At 37.6% G+C, this 16311-nt stretch overlaps 1 protein-coding gene across 1 annotated transcript; it reads left to right on the forward strand.

Annotated features, from left to right (window-relative positions):
* Window positions 1–2189: 2189 nt before the first annotated feature.
* Window positions 2190–16033, forward strand: LOC102194140 (desmoglein-2-like). Its single transcript, XM_005734224.2, has 14 exons — window positions 2190–2339; window positions 4882–5010; window positions 5855–6010; window positions 7639–7780; window positions 8271–8434; window positions 9101–9235; window positions 9775–9960; window positions 10717–11120; window positions 11203–11345; window positions 11474–11695; window positions 11957–12199; window positions 12753–12886; window positions 13029–13292; window positions 13535–16033. The coding sequence occupies exons 1-14, from the start codon at window positions 2295–2297 to the stop codon at window positions 14546–14548; spliced, it is 3381 nt and encodes a 1126-aa protein (XP_005734281.1). The 5' UTR covers window positions 2190–2294; the 3' UTR covers window positions 14549–16033.
* Window positions 16034–16311: the final 278 nt, after the last annotated feature.

A 16311-nucleotide genomic window follows, 5' to 3' on the forward strand; every position in this document is an offset into this window, starting at 1 on the left:
TTTTTCCGTTAGATAAATATCAGAAGTAAAACATTTGCATGTTCTCCCTGCACTTGTATGGGATTTGCTCCCTCCCTCCCTTGTCTTAAGCCATGTTTTGAGTTAACTGGTGATTCCGAATTAGTTAATCATATGAGCTAGATGAAGATGGGTAAAATCTGGCTTGTAGTCTGGAGTGCTTTGGGTGATTACTAAGACTAGAAAAATGCTATTACCTGAGCTATAGATGATTCTATACATTGTGTGAATATATCAGCACACCCCTTCCTGTTGGAAGAAGCCAGGAGGTTATCTTCAGGCTGTAGCACTTTACACAAACAAACCATATCTATGGTGAATATATGACAATAGAACACAGGCTTAAAATAAAAACAAGGATTAACAAGGTTCATATTCAACAAAGGCCAGTATACACTAACAGAAGAAATCCAAATCATGAGCGGGAAATACTCATGGCAGCATATAAGGATATATATATCTGAGTGCCAAAAATAAGGTATATACCTAAAAAAAAAAAAAACCTAACCAAAAACAATGACATACATGTTTAGACTATATGACTTGTCTGGGTGTGGCACATATTATCAAACCCAACAGTGAGCGCTGTTGTTCTTTGCTTAATATTTTCATCCAACAAATTCAGGGTTGCTTTAAAATCATGTATTTTGTTCTAATCTTTTCGACACATTCATTCATTTGGACCTGGATAAACAGTAATGACTTGGTAGTAGAGCAGGTCATCTACTGATCCTGGCTGCTCCTTCTGTGATGCGTCAATCGAAGGATGCATGTGTGGGACTGTCAGAGCACTTAAGCATAGATTTAAAAATAGGAAAGTTGTAGAAAAGTGCTGCTGAACCAGACCATTTACCATTTATTTAAAAACAAATAGTTCATAGTATGGACAGTCACTGTCTTTAGAGAGGATATTATTTTCAAAAAGAATTTCACATTTTGACTGGTAAACCCACAGAAAAAACTCTTTCAAACTTGAATGGGAAAAGTCTAAGAAATCATGAATAATTAATGTAAGTGTGGACAGTGAATTTAATCTGCTTTCTTTCAGAAGGGTCTGACTTCTCATGGAGAAAAAAATAAACACATTTTTAAAAATCAGACTGCATGGAACCTCAGTTAACACTTTCCAAGTTCACTATATTGACATATTAAGGAAAACAACATATAATACAAATAAATACTTAAATTAATAAACTGTGGCTGAAGTGAAAATTACCTGGATTACTGACCCAGTGTTTTCTGTTTACACAATTTTGAGTCTATTTTATTCATTATTATCTTCTCTGTGTGTGTCTTCTATTTTCTAGTTCAGTTTGCTTGCGCTCTTGAGTTTATCAGTATTTCTAGTTTATGTCTCCCAGTTAAGTCAGTCCTGTCTTTAGGTTTCTTTGTCTCGTCCTTTTTGTCCGTCTCCCTCCGTTCAATCTCCTTCTCAAACTTCACCTGCTCTGGAGCAGGTATAGAAGTACATCTATTGATCTCGGACAACTGACCAGTCTCTTTGGAAAAAAGTGCCATCATTGCTGAAAGACTCCTCGAACCCATGATAGTAATAAGTTATGAAGGTGTCGACTATATCAGTGTCATATTGATAAGTCTGTTAACTTACACATAGGCCAAAAATAGTAGCTCTTTTCTGTTCTTAAACATAGCACGCAAACATTCGAACAGGTTTTTAATACTAAACTACTGTCCAACTTTTTTATTATTAATAATTTTATTATTTATTACAGACATTTATACGGCTACAAAGTTTTATCTGCCCTTGTAAAATCAGTCTTTCTGCTGGTACAACACTTATTTATAGTTACGGATGGCCACATGCTGCCAACGCCAACTCTGTCATGTAAATGCTTAGAATAAAACCTGGGTTAACTTAGCATGTTGTTATCCAGCTACATGAAACAGTTGATTGCTGATGTTGTGATAAGTGAATCCAGATAACACTGGCATTAAAGTTACCTTGAGTTACCTTTACATGCTTCACCTTACAAGGCCCTGGCTTTGCCCTCACTTCACACACTTACACAGGAGTCTTTACATGAACAGTCATGTAAAAGATCGACTATCTATGTTTCTCTTGAATTTGATCCTGTGGGGGGGGGGGTGTCATTGTGTATTTGAGCTAGAGCGAGGGAGAAAGAGTCCCTCCTCCTTGATAAGCTCTGTGATAAGCCACCTCGTCTCACTTCAGCTGTCACATTCAGGAAGCATAGCCTCCAGAACTCTGTCGGTTCACTTGATCGGATAACATTCGTTTGGAGTTTTCCCCGATCATGACTCGGGCTTCTTTTCCCGTGTTTGTGTTGCTGGTGTTTGCGGTGAGTTCAGTGCTTTTTTTTAAATTTAAAAAGTAAAGAAGAAGACAAAAAAGAAAAAGCTATTTCACCACTTAACAAAACTGGTTTTGAAATGTCTTTGTTTATTTTTTGTTATCTGAATTCTGGAAGATGTTTCAGCAAATGAGTTGTTGCTATTATATAGAAACACAACATAATTTTCTCATCCAACTCACTGGTAGTAGTTATAACTAGGTGTAATTGAAAATGTTTAGCCGTCATTGCATACTTGGCCGTGCATCTTCTACTTAGCACTCCCTTCTCTGGAAGCTTGAAGTATTCCATGTGAAAGTTTTCTCTAGATGGAGTGATTGGGTGTGTTTCTCCTGTGATGCCAATACTTTACCAGCTAGAAAGCTGTTTACCGACTTACGTTAGATTAACTGGTGATTCTAATTTCAAAACATTAGATTAGAAAATGTAAAGGTCGAGCCATTTACATTAAAGTTACTTTCAGCTCCTTTCCACTTAGATTAATGAGAGGTATGACATACAGGGGTGTATGTGATGAAGTGTGCTGGTGTTGTTCCTATTATTTACTGCCATTGGTCAGTTGTGATGCTGATCCTGGACCAGTATTATAATGACAATATAGTTTTTAAAAACTATCACTAATAAACCAACATTAATAACATACGACATACAATGCAATGACAAGCCTGAACTAGCATTATTTTCATATCACAGGAACAACACAAACACGAGGATATCAGACATCAGATACACTTAAAATGGGTTTTTTTTCTAGTTTTGGTTTCATTATCTTTTTGATGTCTGTTCAGGTTTCCTTGTCTGTCTCTCTGTTTAACCATTTAACATTACTTTAATGTTTTGACACTTTTGACACTCATATTGTTAATTGTGTAGTTTTGCCCATATCGAAGGCAATACAAGTGATACTGAACGCATCATTGACATCAGGATGATTAAAACAGGGCAGAAGTCCTCTATATGTTTTCAAAGACAAACAGTCTGGCAAGGCTTTCTAACGTTGATCCTGACTAATAAAGAACAAGTCTGTGTAAACATGAGAGCAAAAATAAACTATGTCAATATAAAACTGGGTCCTAAGAGTGCTGACATATATTATCATTAATATGTCCCTGACAAATTTGAGGAGCTAGAAAAGTGAAGGACAAAAAAGAATGCGGCCAGCCTAAAAAAATATGTGCTGTACATGGACAGCATCTTAAAGCTATGTCTAAAGAAGTGGGAAAAACTGACGCAAGGCTTAGGAGAAGAATCTCACACTCCATTTGGTTCATCTATTGGTCACTGAAGCCTTTTCAGAAATGGTCCTAGTGGAAGGGTGGCTGTTAACAAGGCATTCTTAAAATAGGAAAACAGGGAGAAAAGGCTGAGATATTCCAACAGCGAGTGTCTACAGCCATGGTTAAACACGGTGGAAATTCCTGTCAAAATTGATGGAACTATGAAAACAGAACAGAAGTATAGCCAGGACCATCTGAGTGGCTTCATTTTTCTGTATGACAGTTATATTGTATAATTTTAGTGTACTGTCAGTACACTAAAATTATACATGGATAGAAAAACCCACAGTGAATGATGAAATAATTGCCAGAAAAGTCAGAAATGGAGAGTTTATTGAACCATCTGACAAAACGGTTTAAATATTAATAAGATTTTAACTTCCATATATGACTTTTAATTTGTATTGTATTTGCTACATCTGGCATTTTTTTAAATAACTAAAAGGGGGTGGGCCAACTTTTTTAAGGTTTTCAGGGGGGGGGGAAATCAAACTGATAATGTAGAAGTTTTGAAACTCACAAAAACTGTATGTATCAAATATGTCACACTAGGTATTAAGAGGTTAGAGACTTCAACATCATCTTGACAGAGAATGAGACAAAACGCAGTTAGCAGGCAAAAGAGACAAGCAGTGTTCTTGAAAACTACTTAAATTACAAGAAAGTTTGCCTAAGAAAGTTAAAGAATAAAGGTGGTCATACTAAATATTAATTTGATTGTTAGAATCAAACAAACTCTAATTTTGCCCTAAATGTTATTGTCACGGTCTGCGGTGGCAGATCGTGTGAAGTGGAAAGAGAGTGGACCCAAATCAAAACTAACCGGGGCAAAACTAAACATGAGCCGATGAACTGATGATCCGACGAGGGACAAAGGGAAACTCACCCAATAAATACACAGCAGGATGATCAGGGAAGTGGAGGCAGCTGTGGAACGAGGAACCAATCAGACTTAACCAGACAAAATAAAACAGGAAACACAACACAGCGACAAAGAGCGAGGGAGGCCTGACAAGCTGGGTGGAACACACGAGACAGACAACTAGGACACAAAAAGAATGAGACTAAACGAACAAGAAACTAAGAACTATTCATATCAGGAAGCGAGGAAGCACCAGCAAATAGGATGACAGATCACTACAATAAAAGTAAACAAGGTCAAAAATGCCCAAAACATAAACTCTGGATCACAGACACTAAAGCTATTATGTAAGAGTATTGAAGTTTGTTGTGTTGTGTCTGTTGTGTTATAGCTCCAAGCTCTTGCTGTAGAGAATCACAACTCTGGATCCAGTTTGGTAAGAAAAAAGAGAGAATGGGTTCTTCCTCCAAAGCCTCTTAAGGAAAATTTCGATTACACTAAAGAGAAGGCGATTGCTAAGGTAAGTCACTGATACTTAATTTCACTTTAATTCTGTCTCCTGATTATTAAGCATAAATGCCTGTCATAAACAAAAAATACCCATGTATCAGTGAAGTAATTCAATGTTTAACCATGACTTTTTAGTGCCACCAAGATGGTTTTTCTTCAGGTATCGCCTAACCTTTTCTGAAACATTTTATGTTATAGATAAAGCATCGACTGTAAGAAACCACTGGGCAATCAGTCCTCTGAACAATAGCATTAGCATTTCTAGGTGCTGGCTCAAAATAGGGATCCTATTGGATTTGGTTGTGCCAATTGTAAGAGGGCTTTCATGAAATATAAAGACTGTCTAATTGTTTGTGAAGGGATCTTTAAACCCCCATTATTTTCTTGCTTGCTGACAGTGATTTCAAATGCATTCAGATTATTATTTGAAAGTTATGCAACCAAAAACATATAGAAGAGAACACTGAAGAATTGTAATAAACTTATTACCTATAATTAGTGTGCATGTGTCAGCCATCATGCAGCCTGCTTTAGTTTTCCATACTTTAACCTCTCTTTCTTTTATTTCCTTATTGTATTATTTAATTTAGTTTAGTTAGTTACTGTCTTGGAGCACCTGTGACCCCCTAATTTCCTTTATGTATTGAAATATTTTGATTTTGATTATTAGCATACTGTTTAAAAAATGTTTTATTATTTGACAATTTAACACCAACAGCTGTAAGAATAAGAATAAATCAGTTTCACACATAATAAGAATTCATGTTAAAAACAAATTATTTAAAGAAATAGACAACTTCAGTTTTTTGGTGCATATGTGGTGAAATAATGAAGTCTTCCACCTTGTGTTTCAGATTCGATCCGATCTTCAGTTTGGCTCAAATCTTCTCTACTCCCTGGAAGGTGTTGGGGCAAACCAATATCCTTTCCATGTCTTTGTGGTTGACCAACATTCTGGTGATGTTCGTGTCACTAAATTGCTTGACAGGGAAGTGATCGATACTTACAACGTGAGTCCTCCTGTAGTTCTTCTTTGGTATGGAATAAGATTCAACAGCTGTCCTCAATACATTAAATATTAAGAGAATTCAAAATGGACTGCCATTTATATACGCCTTTCCTCGTCTTAATGACCACCTCAGACTATAAAAAACATTAAGCAATACATTCATACAGTGCTTTAGTCTACATAGTTTAAGAATTCTCCACAGCTGTGGTGGACGTTTACAAATACTCATCATCGGAATGAATGTCATGGTAATTTTGGGCCATTTCTTTGACCTCTTCTTTTTATGTACTCATGTGGTACATGTATTTTTGACTTTTGCTGCCATGATGCCAGGTCTCTCTTGGAAATTAGATTTTTAATCTCAATGAGATTTTTTTTTTACCTGGTTAAATAAAGGACTAAAAAAAAATCCAATGTCAATCATTTTTCCAAATGATTGCATTTCGGCTGCACAGTCGTTGTACAGGCTGACTGACTCATTAACTTCTCGTTAGTGAGTTAGTCATGATTGACTACAACAGGTAGTTTCTCTTTAACAGCATAAAAAGGATTTTTTTGAACCACTCACTGGATTCACTAAGAACTCAGAACAATAGTAAAGTCCAAGGAACTTAGTGAATAACTAAGGAGGAGAATTGCAGATCTACAAAAGTTAGGAAGGTCACCTCTCACCACTCTTAAACAACTACAGATTCCAAGGTCATCATCAAAATAATTATATACAAGTACAAGTTTTTGGATATGCCACCACTTTGCCAAGTTCTGGAAGAAGATCCAAGCTGTTACCCTCAGATGAGAGGACATTGGTTCAGATGTTCAGGAACAATCCAGGAACCTCTAACACTCAAGCCTGCCATAAACTGGAAACTGCTGGAACACCAGAGTCACTGTGCACAGTGAAGTGAGTTTTACATCACCATGGACTGAGAGGGTGCTGACCAAGAATGAAGCTCCTGCTCCAAAATCTACGACTTCAAAGTTTGACACAGATTTATATCTGCCCACATGATCAAGCCAAAATTGCGCTTTATTGCTCAGACGAGACAAAGATTAGGCTATTCGGTCTTTCAAGCCCAGAAAACCCTGTACCAGCTTTTCAGCATGGTGATGATTGCACCATGTTCTGGAACTATTTGCTCCCAGTGCTGCTGATACATTGCACAAATGAATGTGGACTGTGCTTAAAAGCCTGTATATATAATTGGGACCACTTCAAAGAAATAATTAAAAGTTCCAAACGACCATGGCACTCATGCCTATGATGAATGCATGTAAACATGTGACCACAGCTGTCGACCATATCAATGGCCAATTAGAAACATGTTAAAGGTTACAGGATACCATTTCAGTCATAGTTGTGTAAAGAAAGATGAAGTGATGGCATTTTATAGAAAAGAAGAAAGACCAATTTTGCCATGATAATATAACGTTCTACAAAGATATTTTTTCTGTTGCTCACTGTAATATATAGTATTTGCTCTGATACTAAATTGGTTTCACTAACCTTTGTCACCTAAACTTGTAAAATGCACCTTTACTGGTGGTAAATCCACACTGCAAGGCGTTGTAGTTTATGTCAAGCTAAATAACGAACAACAATGGTTACATTTCTATCTACTACTCTTTCAGTTGTCTGGTGTTGCTATGTACAAGAATGGCACAATTGCAGAAAAAAAAATTGACTTACGAATCAAGGTTGTAGATGAGAATGACAACTCTCCAGTATTTCCAGATGTTGAACCTGTTGAAGTAGATGAGCTCAGTCCTAAAGGTCAGTGGTGTGAATCTCATTCAAATTTGTAATGGTAGTGAGCGGTGTAAAACGAAATGATTGAATTATAAATTAAACAAAAAGGGTTTAGATTTCTCTAGTGTTTGTGTAATTGAGTGATCAAATTGCTAAAGTGTTTCCAATGAGCTGCTGGAGGTTACAGACAGCCTGCGTTCTGCAGTTCATGTTATTTCACTATTATTATTATTTTATATTTATTTATTGTCTGATCTTGTAAATAACAATTTTCTGTTAACATTTGCTCATTATGTAAAAAGCATTATTTGGCACACAACAGTTAGGAGCTCTTCTTGACAAGTTTGTATCATTGTTTTAAAACCAGGGCAGGACACTGCACAATATCAATATGGAGAACAGAATGTCTGTTTTTCTCATGTACAGTGTCAATGAATGTGAAATTAAGTTTTGTTTAAAATTTAAAATTCAAATTAAATTGAGTTTTGTTTTGTTATTTCATTTAATGCTACAGATACCTTGGTTACGACAGTCACTGCATTTGATGCTGATGAACCAAGAAATCTCAATTCTCAGATTGCTTATAGCATCATAGTTCAGAATCCAGCGGAAGATATGTTCTACATAGACAGACAAAGTGGATCCATCTTTGTTAAAAGGCCTGTTCTGGACAGAGAGGTATGAACTATACTAACAGTGTTCAGTTTAGACTGTATGTTTGACTATGTGATTCAAGAAAGTTCTTTTAATAAGATGGGATAGTGGTGAGATATATAACCACTATATATGGCTATATATAGGGGAGGGGGGGGGAATAACTATTTATCAGAAAAAAAAATTTGTTTATACACTGGAGCATATAGTAAAAGAGCATATAGTAAAAGAGATCAGTGGCAGCTGAAGGGGCAGGTTTTATCAGTAAACCACAGTCCTCGACACAATTGAGCTTGTTTTTTATTTTGTGTTTCGATGGCCTGTCATATTCATTCCTCGATCTCTGTGTCCTCAGAAAGGGCCTTTAGAGCCATTATTATGGAACAAGCTTACCAAGCCAGAGCAAACATCCAAGGGCAAATATTCTGGATACAGTAAAGGCAGAGGGTCCTTGTTACCCTATTTAACAAATCCATAAATAAAAGTCTCTGTTGTGTTTGTGTTAATGAAACTCAAATCCTTTAAGTAATTACAAGATAACAATGATTATTTTCATTCAGTCCATTCAGTTAGATACTATGACAAAAATGATGAATGAAACATCTTGATAACATCCCAAGTCTCTGTTCTAACTCCAGTATTGTACAAACGTATTTGTTTAATGACTATTTTGATGTCTTTTAATTTCAGACATGTAGTAAGTACATTCTGACGATAAAAGGTCAAGATCGAAATGGACTTCCAGAGGGAAACACCGGAACTACCACTATTACCATAAATATCCTTGATGTAAATGACAATCCTCCCAGACTGGAAAAAGATCAGGTACCTCTCTTCCTTACATTTCTCTATATTAACATATACAGCAGGGGAAATATTTATTTGACCACCTGCTGAATTTGTGATTTTGCCACATAGAGAGAAAAGTATTCATTTTTAACGTGGTTTCATTTTAATGGGAGAGGCAAAATATCAACCAAAAATCCAGAAAAAAAGAACATTACATAGAATTATGAATTGATTTATAACAATAATAATAATAATAATACATTTTATTTATAGGCGCCTTTCAGACCCTCAAGGTCACCTTACAATAACACGTGAACAATAGCCAATTGCATGTCATTGCGTGAAATAACTATTTCATTGGCTGAAATCAAAAAGTTATTTCAAATGGCACAGAAAACAAATAATGTGCAGGATAGGACTGACAGAACAGACTGAGGAGGCTCACACAACACGAGTGAGGATGTGACCAAGAACAGAGTGGCACAGACAGTATATACATAGGAGGAGATTAGGGCAAAGTGAACACATCCGGACACAGCTGAACTCTAATTTCATGTTATGCATTTCACTTACAGTATGAAGGAAGCATTGAGGAGAACACAGAACAAGTGGAGGTAATGAGAATCAAAGCAGAGGACCTGGATCTAAAAGGCACAGACAACTGGGAAGCTGTGTTTGAAATTGTCAAAGGCAATGAAGCTGGGTATTTCAGCATTAAAACAGACCCCAACACCAATGAAGGCATCTTAATGCTTGACAAGGTACAACCTTTTTAATTAAGAAGAAATTATGTGCTGTTACTCAGCTTTTTTACTATCTGGCAAATGCAAAGTCAAACTCTGTGGCAAATGGCCCTCTTATGAATGAGGTAAGGATCAGAACCTTGATCACTGCAGGGTGATGATTGTTTCCTATGGTTGACTATGCTGCCATTCACAAGAGTGCTATTCACATATATGAAGATTTGTTTTACTTTGGTTTCACATTTCATTACTTTGTTACAGAGTTATATAATGTCATTCCAATAATATGTTACTTTGGAACGCATTACACCCTACAATGTGAACTTAGACTCAAAGTATTCCAAAATTTGATAAGTGTCTCTTATCGATAAAGCTCGGAGTCGTTAAATTTTGCCTTCCAATATTTTAAGCTGTCATTGACTTGCTTATTCAGCTTGCGTCAAGTCCCTGTTGTACTACCCTGTAGTACTTGGCTGGAAGACAAAACTATTACCACTGTATGAGGTTTACTGGCCATTGCTATATGACTACTGCCCATTACTTTAACTATTTTTTTCAGAACATTCATAACACATAGCACAGGAGCATAATTTTGCAGGTTAGTTTATATAAAATCCATAATACCTTTTGTTTTACAAAAAGCAAAAATGCATCAACAATAGCAACACTCCAATTATAGATGCATATAAAACACTGTATTGTTTCTTATGTGTCATCAATCATTTTAATTATTTTTTGAGCTAAAAGATATGTTCTTGTATCCGTCATTTACAGGCTGTGGATTATGAGGATGTAAAGAACCTTGAACTAGGCTTAGCCGTCAGGAACAAGAATCCATTAGTTGGAAGTGGAGGCAGTGGAGCAAGTGCAGCATTTGGAGGCGGTGGTGGAGGTGGAGGTGGTGGTGGAGGTGGTGCCACTGGTGCCAGTGGTGCCAGTGGAGCAAGTGGAGCAAGTGGAGCAAGTGGAGCAAGTGGAGCAAGTGGCGGAAGCAGTGGAAGATTTAAAACCTATCCTATCAAAATCAATGTGAAGAACCAGCCGGAGGGGCCACGATTTGATCCTAAAATCAAAGCTATTCCTGTCTCAGAGGAAGGGAAATCCTTTAACATTAAAAATGTTATTGCAAGCTACCCTGCAAAAGATGGGGATACTGGACAACCAGCTAAGGCAGTCAAGTCAGTCCACATACATATGTGTCAGTTTCTCTTTCTGTGCACAATAATAGTGATACTCATAACTGGTCTATTTCTGCTGTAGATATGCCAAAGGCTCAGACCCTGACAACTGGCTAACGATTGACCCAGAGACAGCTGAGATCAAACTGAACAAGATGCCTGACAGGGAATCTCCATACCTGGTCAATGGGACATATACTGCCAAAATACTCTGCATTTCAGATGGTACGGCATGAATGTTGAAGAACTCTCTGGAGAAATATCAACGCAAAAAAATAAATAAATAAATATATAATAATAATAATAATAAATAAATACTGGATTATATATGTTTTTCTGGTTTTACACCACAGACATGCCTGGTAAAACAGCCACTGGTACGATAGCCATCCAAGTGGAAGATTCTAATGACCACTGCCCCACCCTGACCAGCAATTTCCAGACTCTGTGCACCACAGCAAATGCTGTAATTGTGAATGCCAGTGATCAAGACGCATATCCTAATGGCCCCCCTTTTCACTTTGAGATTATCCCAGAAAACACAAAAGGGAAATGGAACGTGGAGCGTCTAAATGGTGAGATGATGATTTCAGTTTTTTTGGGGTGTTTTTTTTTTTTAGATGTAGTAGTTAAATAAAGAAAACAATGACAAAAGACAAAAAAGGTCAATATACTAAAGTGTTGTTGTTGCTGTTGTTTGCTTTGTTTGTTTTACAAATTTTAAAATTTTATTTTGAGATAAAAATGTGGATTACAATCTGTCATATACACTCTAAGACTAAATCTATGAGTAATGCATATACATACTTATTTCACATTTTTCTGGTTTCTGACAGACACTACAGCTATCTTGCGGTCTCAGGAGGCTTTTTGGCCTGGTGTTTATGAAGTGGAATTTGTGGTGAAGGATCAGCAGGGACACGCCTGCCCTGAACCTCAGAGAATGACGCTCCAAGTTTGTACCTGCGAGAATGGAGTTGTGTGTGGAAACCAAGGCAGCAGTGGTCGTGGTAGAAAAACAGCATCATTAGGACCTGCGGGCATTGGGCTAATACTAGCGGGCCTACTACTGCTCTTGAGTAAGCATTATGTGATTTTTTTTTTATTTGAGAATTTTGATAAGATAAAAAAGGACAATGAAAGAATTATACTGATACTCGAACCATAACAAAATGTAACTCTCTTACCTAGAAATTTAAATAAAACACTTACTGACTACTTTATAGGTAGACTTGGTCAGCTTTTAATTATATAAATATATAATCAGCCAATCACATCACAACACCATCTATAGGGAATCTATGGAGAATAAAGGCAGGTTAGGAAAAGAGGCATAAACTGGTACTAGCAGGGTTTACCTAATAAACCCTGTGTCTCTCCCAATAGGAAATACATAGCCAAAAGTAATTACAGACCAAACTATTCTACACTTGCTACCAATAACTACAAAAATTAAACAGATTAGACTTTTGTAACAATTCAAAATCCCCCAAAGCTTACCAAAGCTTAAAGGAATCCCAGTAATTACATCTATTTTAGGGATTTTACACATTCTGAAAAACTGTTGCACCTTCTTTTGACCTCACACCACATTTGTAGCTTTAACTTTAAATAAAACTTTTTTTTTTACAGTCATTCCTCTGCTACTGTTCTTCTGCTTATGTGGATCTGCTGTAAAGTTTCCAGACCTCTTTAGTGACATGCCTGACTTTGAGACCAAGTCACACCTTATTGACTACCGCACCGAAGGGCCGGGAGAAAACACGGTGAGACTGCAACTACCTTAAGTGTTGAAAACGGGAATAATCTCGGCATCGATGATGATGTCTTTGTGAAAGCTCCTTCAAAGTGATTTTTAATCACAATAAAAAACTGTTCACTGTTCTAACAATTGTATGACTTTTATAGGAAGGGCCAGTACTTGTGACTATTGGCACAGTTAAAAATGGAGCAATGGCACCAGCGGGAGGTTTTGGTTATGAGGCATCTCTCACTGACATTGATGGGATGAAATTTGGCACCTATCAAGGTGGTTTTTCAACTGACTACAGACAAGAAATGAGGGGTTTCACTGATTTCCATTCAGAGTTTGAGACCAGAGAATCAAGGCAAGGTGGATTTTTTGATAGCATGGCCCTGCCACATCACTTCCTGGCACAGTATTACTCTCAGGTGAGAAATTAGCTGACAACTAAATGGACAACTAAATCCAATTAAATGGAAAGTTTTAACACTAAATGTGATATGTAGTAGCTTTACTAATGATGTTAGGTGAACACACGTGTTAATGTTGCAACTAATAATGTTTATGTGGATATTATTCACTTTTTATTGGCTGTCACTGTCGTCAATAAATATGTCTTTCGTTATTTTTAAAGTGTATTGATTTTTTTATTGATTTTTTTTTTATACAGAAGACAGTCAGCGGAGAGGACAACCTTGGCGTGAAGGATGGTTTGTTGGTGTATGATTATGAGGGCCAAGGGTCCTCTGCTGGCTCAGTAGGCTGCTGTAGCCTTTTGGAGTCAGACAATGACCTTCAGTTTCTTGATGACCTTGGACCAAAGTTTAAGACTCTCGCAGAGGTGTGCAGTGGCAAGACAATTTCTTGTGATGACAAACAAGTGCTACCCATTACCCCTAATGCCTACATCAATACTCAAACCTCAGTATCAAGTTTGATGAGTGCACAAAAGCTCTCCCCTCCACCCAAACTGGAGCCTGCCATCTCCAAAGTGGAGCAGAGTGTGGTCAGGAAGACAACGGAGCATTCTGAAATTGTAAAGGAAAGTACAGCCAAGGTGAAGGAAGAGATGAACACAATGAAAACAGGGTTAGCAAATCAAGGCCAGATGCTCCTAATGCAGCAGCAGCAGCAGCCTGTGTACTACACCACCACTCCTGTGTTGCAGCCAATGCATTATGTAGTCCAGCCACAGGTCCACAACACTGTGCTGCTGGCTGAGGCACCAACCACCAACCTTCAAGGCATGGTACTGGTTAACAACACACAGTCTGGACCTGCCCAAGGAGTATTCGTTCAAGGGCAGACACTAATGTCCAGTGGACAAGCCCAGGGCCCTGCAATGGTGCTGGTGGAGAATGGTGACACCCATAGTTGGAGTGATGGCCTGATCCAAGCTGGGAGCTTGTCTGGGTCCCAGACCATGATGGTTGTCAAAGGCAAGGCCCCTTCAGGGTCCACGAAAGTGCTAAAGGGGAGCCAGGGTCGTCTTGTTCAGGGAAGTACTCTACTGTCAGAAGGGGTCTCAGGATCTAAGAAAGTGCTGACAGTTGGAGTGCCAACTATGACCAAAGAGCAGCTGGTTCAAGAGGGAGGTCTTTCAAAGAAGAGTGAGGTCTTTGGCTCTGAAAAGGTCATCTACAGCAGGAGCAGCCAATCTACTGCCTTAAAGGCAAATCAGTAGAGCATTCACTGTAGTGACCCACCTACTGGTTTTTAAGGTGACAAGAGAAAATCATTAAATGGCAGATGAATTCCTGGACAACAGACGACCCTTTTTAGTTTCAAAATAGTGCATTAATCTTGTGCTTTCAGTATTTTCATGGGAAGCCTGTAAGAGAAATGGTGGTGGTGAAGGGTGGTGGCGTGTGTGTGTGTGTGTGTGTGTGTGTGTGTGTGTGTGTGTGTGTGTGTGTGTGTGTGTGTGTGTGTGTGTGTGTGTGTGTGTGTAGGGATATGCAGCTTGTGCAGCTTTTCCTGGTTGAAATGTAATCATTTCACAGATTAAAGGATACCCTTATTACATTTTAGTAGATGTTGCACTTTGAAATGTTGCTACTATCAAGCAAAACTTAGACCTGTGGGAATAATCAAACCATTCAGTAATCCATAATCTCCTTTGGATGGTGCATTTATGTCATTGAAGAGATCACTTTCACATTACTCATCACATCATAAAGCTGATAAATCAGAATGTGTTTTTCCAATTGGAATGAACTTTGCCTCTAAGAAGACAAGTGGACTCAAATCATGACAACAAAATGCTCATTACAATATCAGGACATCATCTTCTCATGTAACTATCAACTTTACCTGCTCTTCTTTGTTCTCAAGTTAACACTGTATTATGTGTGTGGGTATAATTGGTATCAATTGTTACATTCTCATGTTATATTTTAGGTCATCACTGCTCTCATTGTCTTGTTTTATTTTTATACCTATATACAATCTGTGTGTTTTTACACTAATAAAATAAAAACATTAAAGTCTTTTAGCTCATTGAATTTGATTGTTATTGCTCAGCCTAGACTGATGGGTACTGCAGAATGAACAACCCAATTTTGTGAACACAATAACTCAAGAATGATGTGATGTGGCATTTAGAAAACCATAGGTGCGTCTACTAAAAGTCTCAGACAAGCTCATATCTTGCCAACAGAGGTCAAGTTTTCTGAAAATCTTGCGAATTTAACAATTTGATAAAGACGTCATCTATAAGTTTCAAATTGATACCATAAGTTGCATCTGTTAAAACTCGCAGATTTCATTTCTGAAAATCTGGTGCATGCTATAACTCAAGAAACGTTATGATACCATAGGCATATCTACTAACAGTGAACTTGAATAATTTGGTCACCTTGACCTATCAAAGGTCAAATAGACCTTTGACAGATACAATCATGTGTGGTCATATATACCATCATGTCAATGCAGGCAACAATACACTGTGATTACAAGAGCTTTCAAACATTCATGCAAGGCTTAATAAAATAGGTTTGCTTCTGGTGATATAGGTATTTCCAGGCTGACCCCCCAGTCAGAGAATTCTTTTTAAATCTTTGGGGTTTTCTATTACATTGGTAAGGATTTGTGGCTGCGTTGATATGTAAAACCTGGGGTGTTATGTGATTGTGAAGAATATTTTTGCCAATAAAAACATATAAAATTCAAAATTATGACCAGTGTTGTAGAGCGTATACTTTACAGGGAATTATGCCACCTTTCTGCTGGATGTGGTGATCCAGCCGATCACCAGGCGACAAGCAGGTGGGTTGATTACCACAGGTATGCATGGGAAGAAGGTGGAGTAAAAGTAAAGTGTGGTTAACTAATGTGCACACGTGCACACACACAAACACACAGGAGGACTGGTGGGCTATGACAGAACCCCCTTCTCCTAATGGGAACATGCTGGAAACCAACAGTGTTTATCAATGTGGAGGCGGT

Source organism: Pundamilia nyererei, unplaced genomic scaffold, assembly GCF_000239375.1.
Source record: "Pundamilia nyererei isolate P.nyererei 1_Seehausen unplaced genomic scaffold, PunNye1.0 scaffold00057, whole genome shotgun sequence".
Lineage (NCBI taxonomy): Eukaryota > Metazoa > Chordata > Actinopteri > Cichliformes > Cichlidae > Pundamilia > Pundamilia nyererei.

Excerpts from the sequence above, each read along its gene's own strand:
- LOC102194140 (XM_005734224.2), top strand. The coding sequence starts at position 2,295 with ATGACTCGGGCTTCTTTTCCCGTGTTTGTGTTGCTGGTGTTTGCG. Across the intron at positions 9,236-9,774 it reads CCAGACTGGAAAAAGATCAG|TATGAAGGAAGCATTGAGGA; the intron begins GTACCTCTCTTC and ends TTTCACTTACAG. Across the intron at positions 9,961-10,716 it reads GCATCTTAATGCTTGACAAG|GCTGTGGATTATGAGGATGT; the intron begins GTACAACCTTTT and ends CGTCATTTACAG.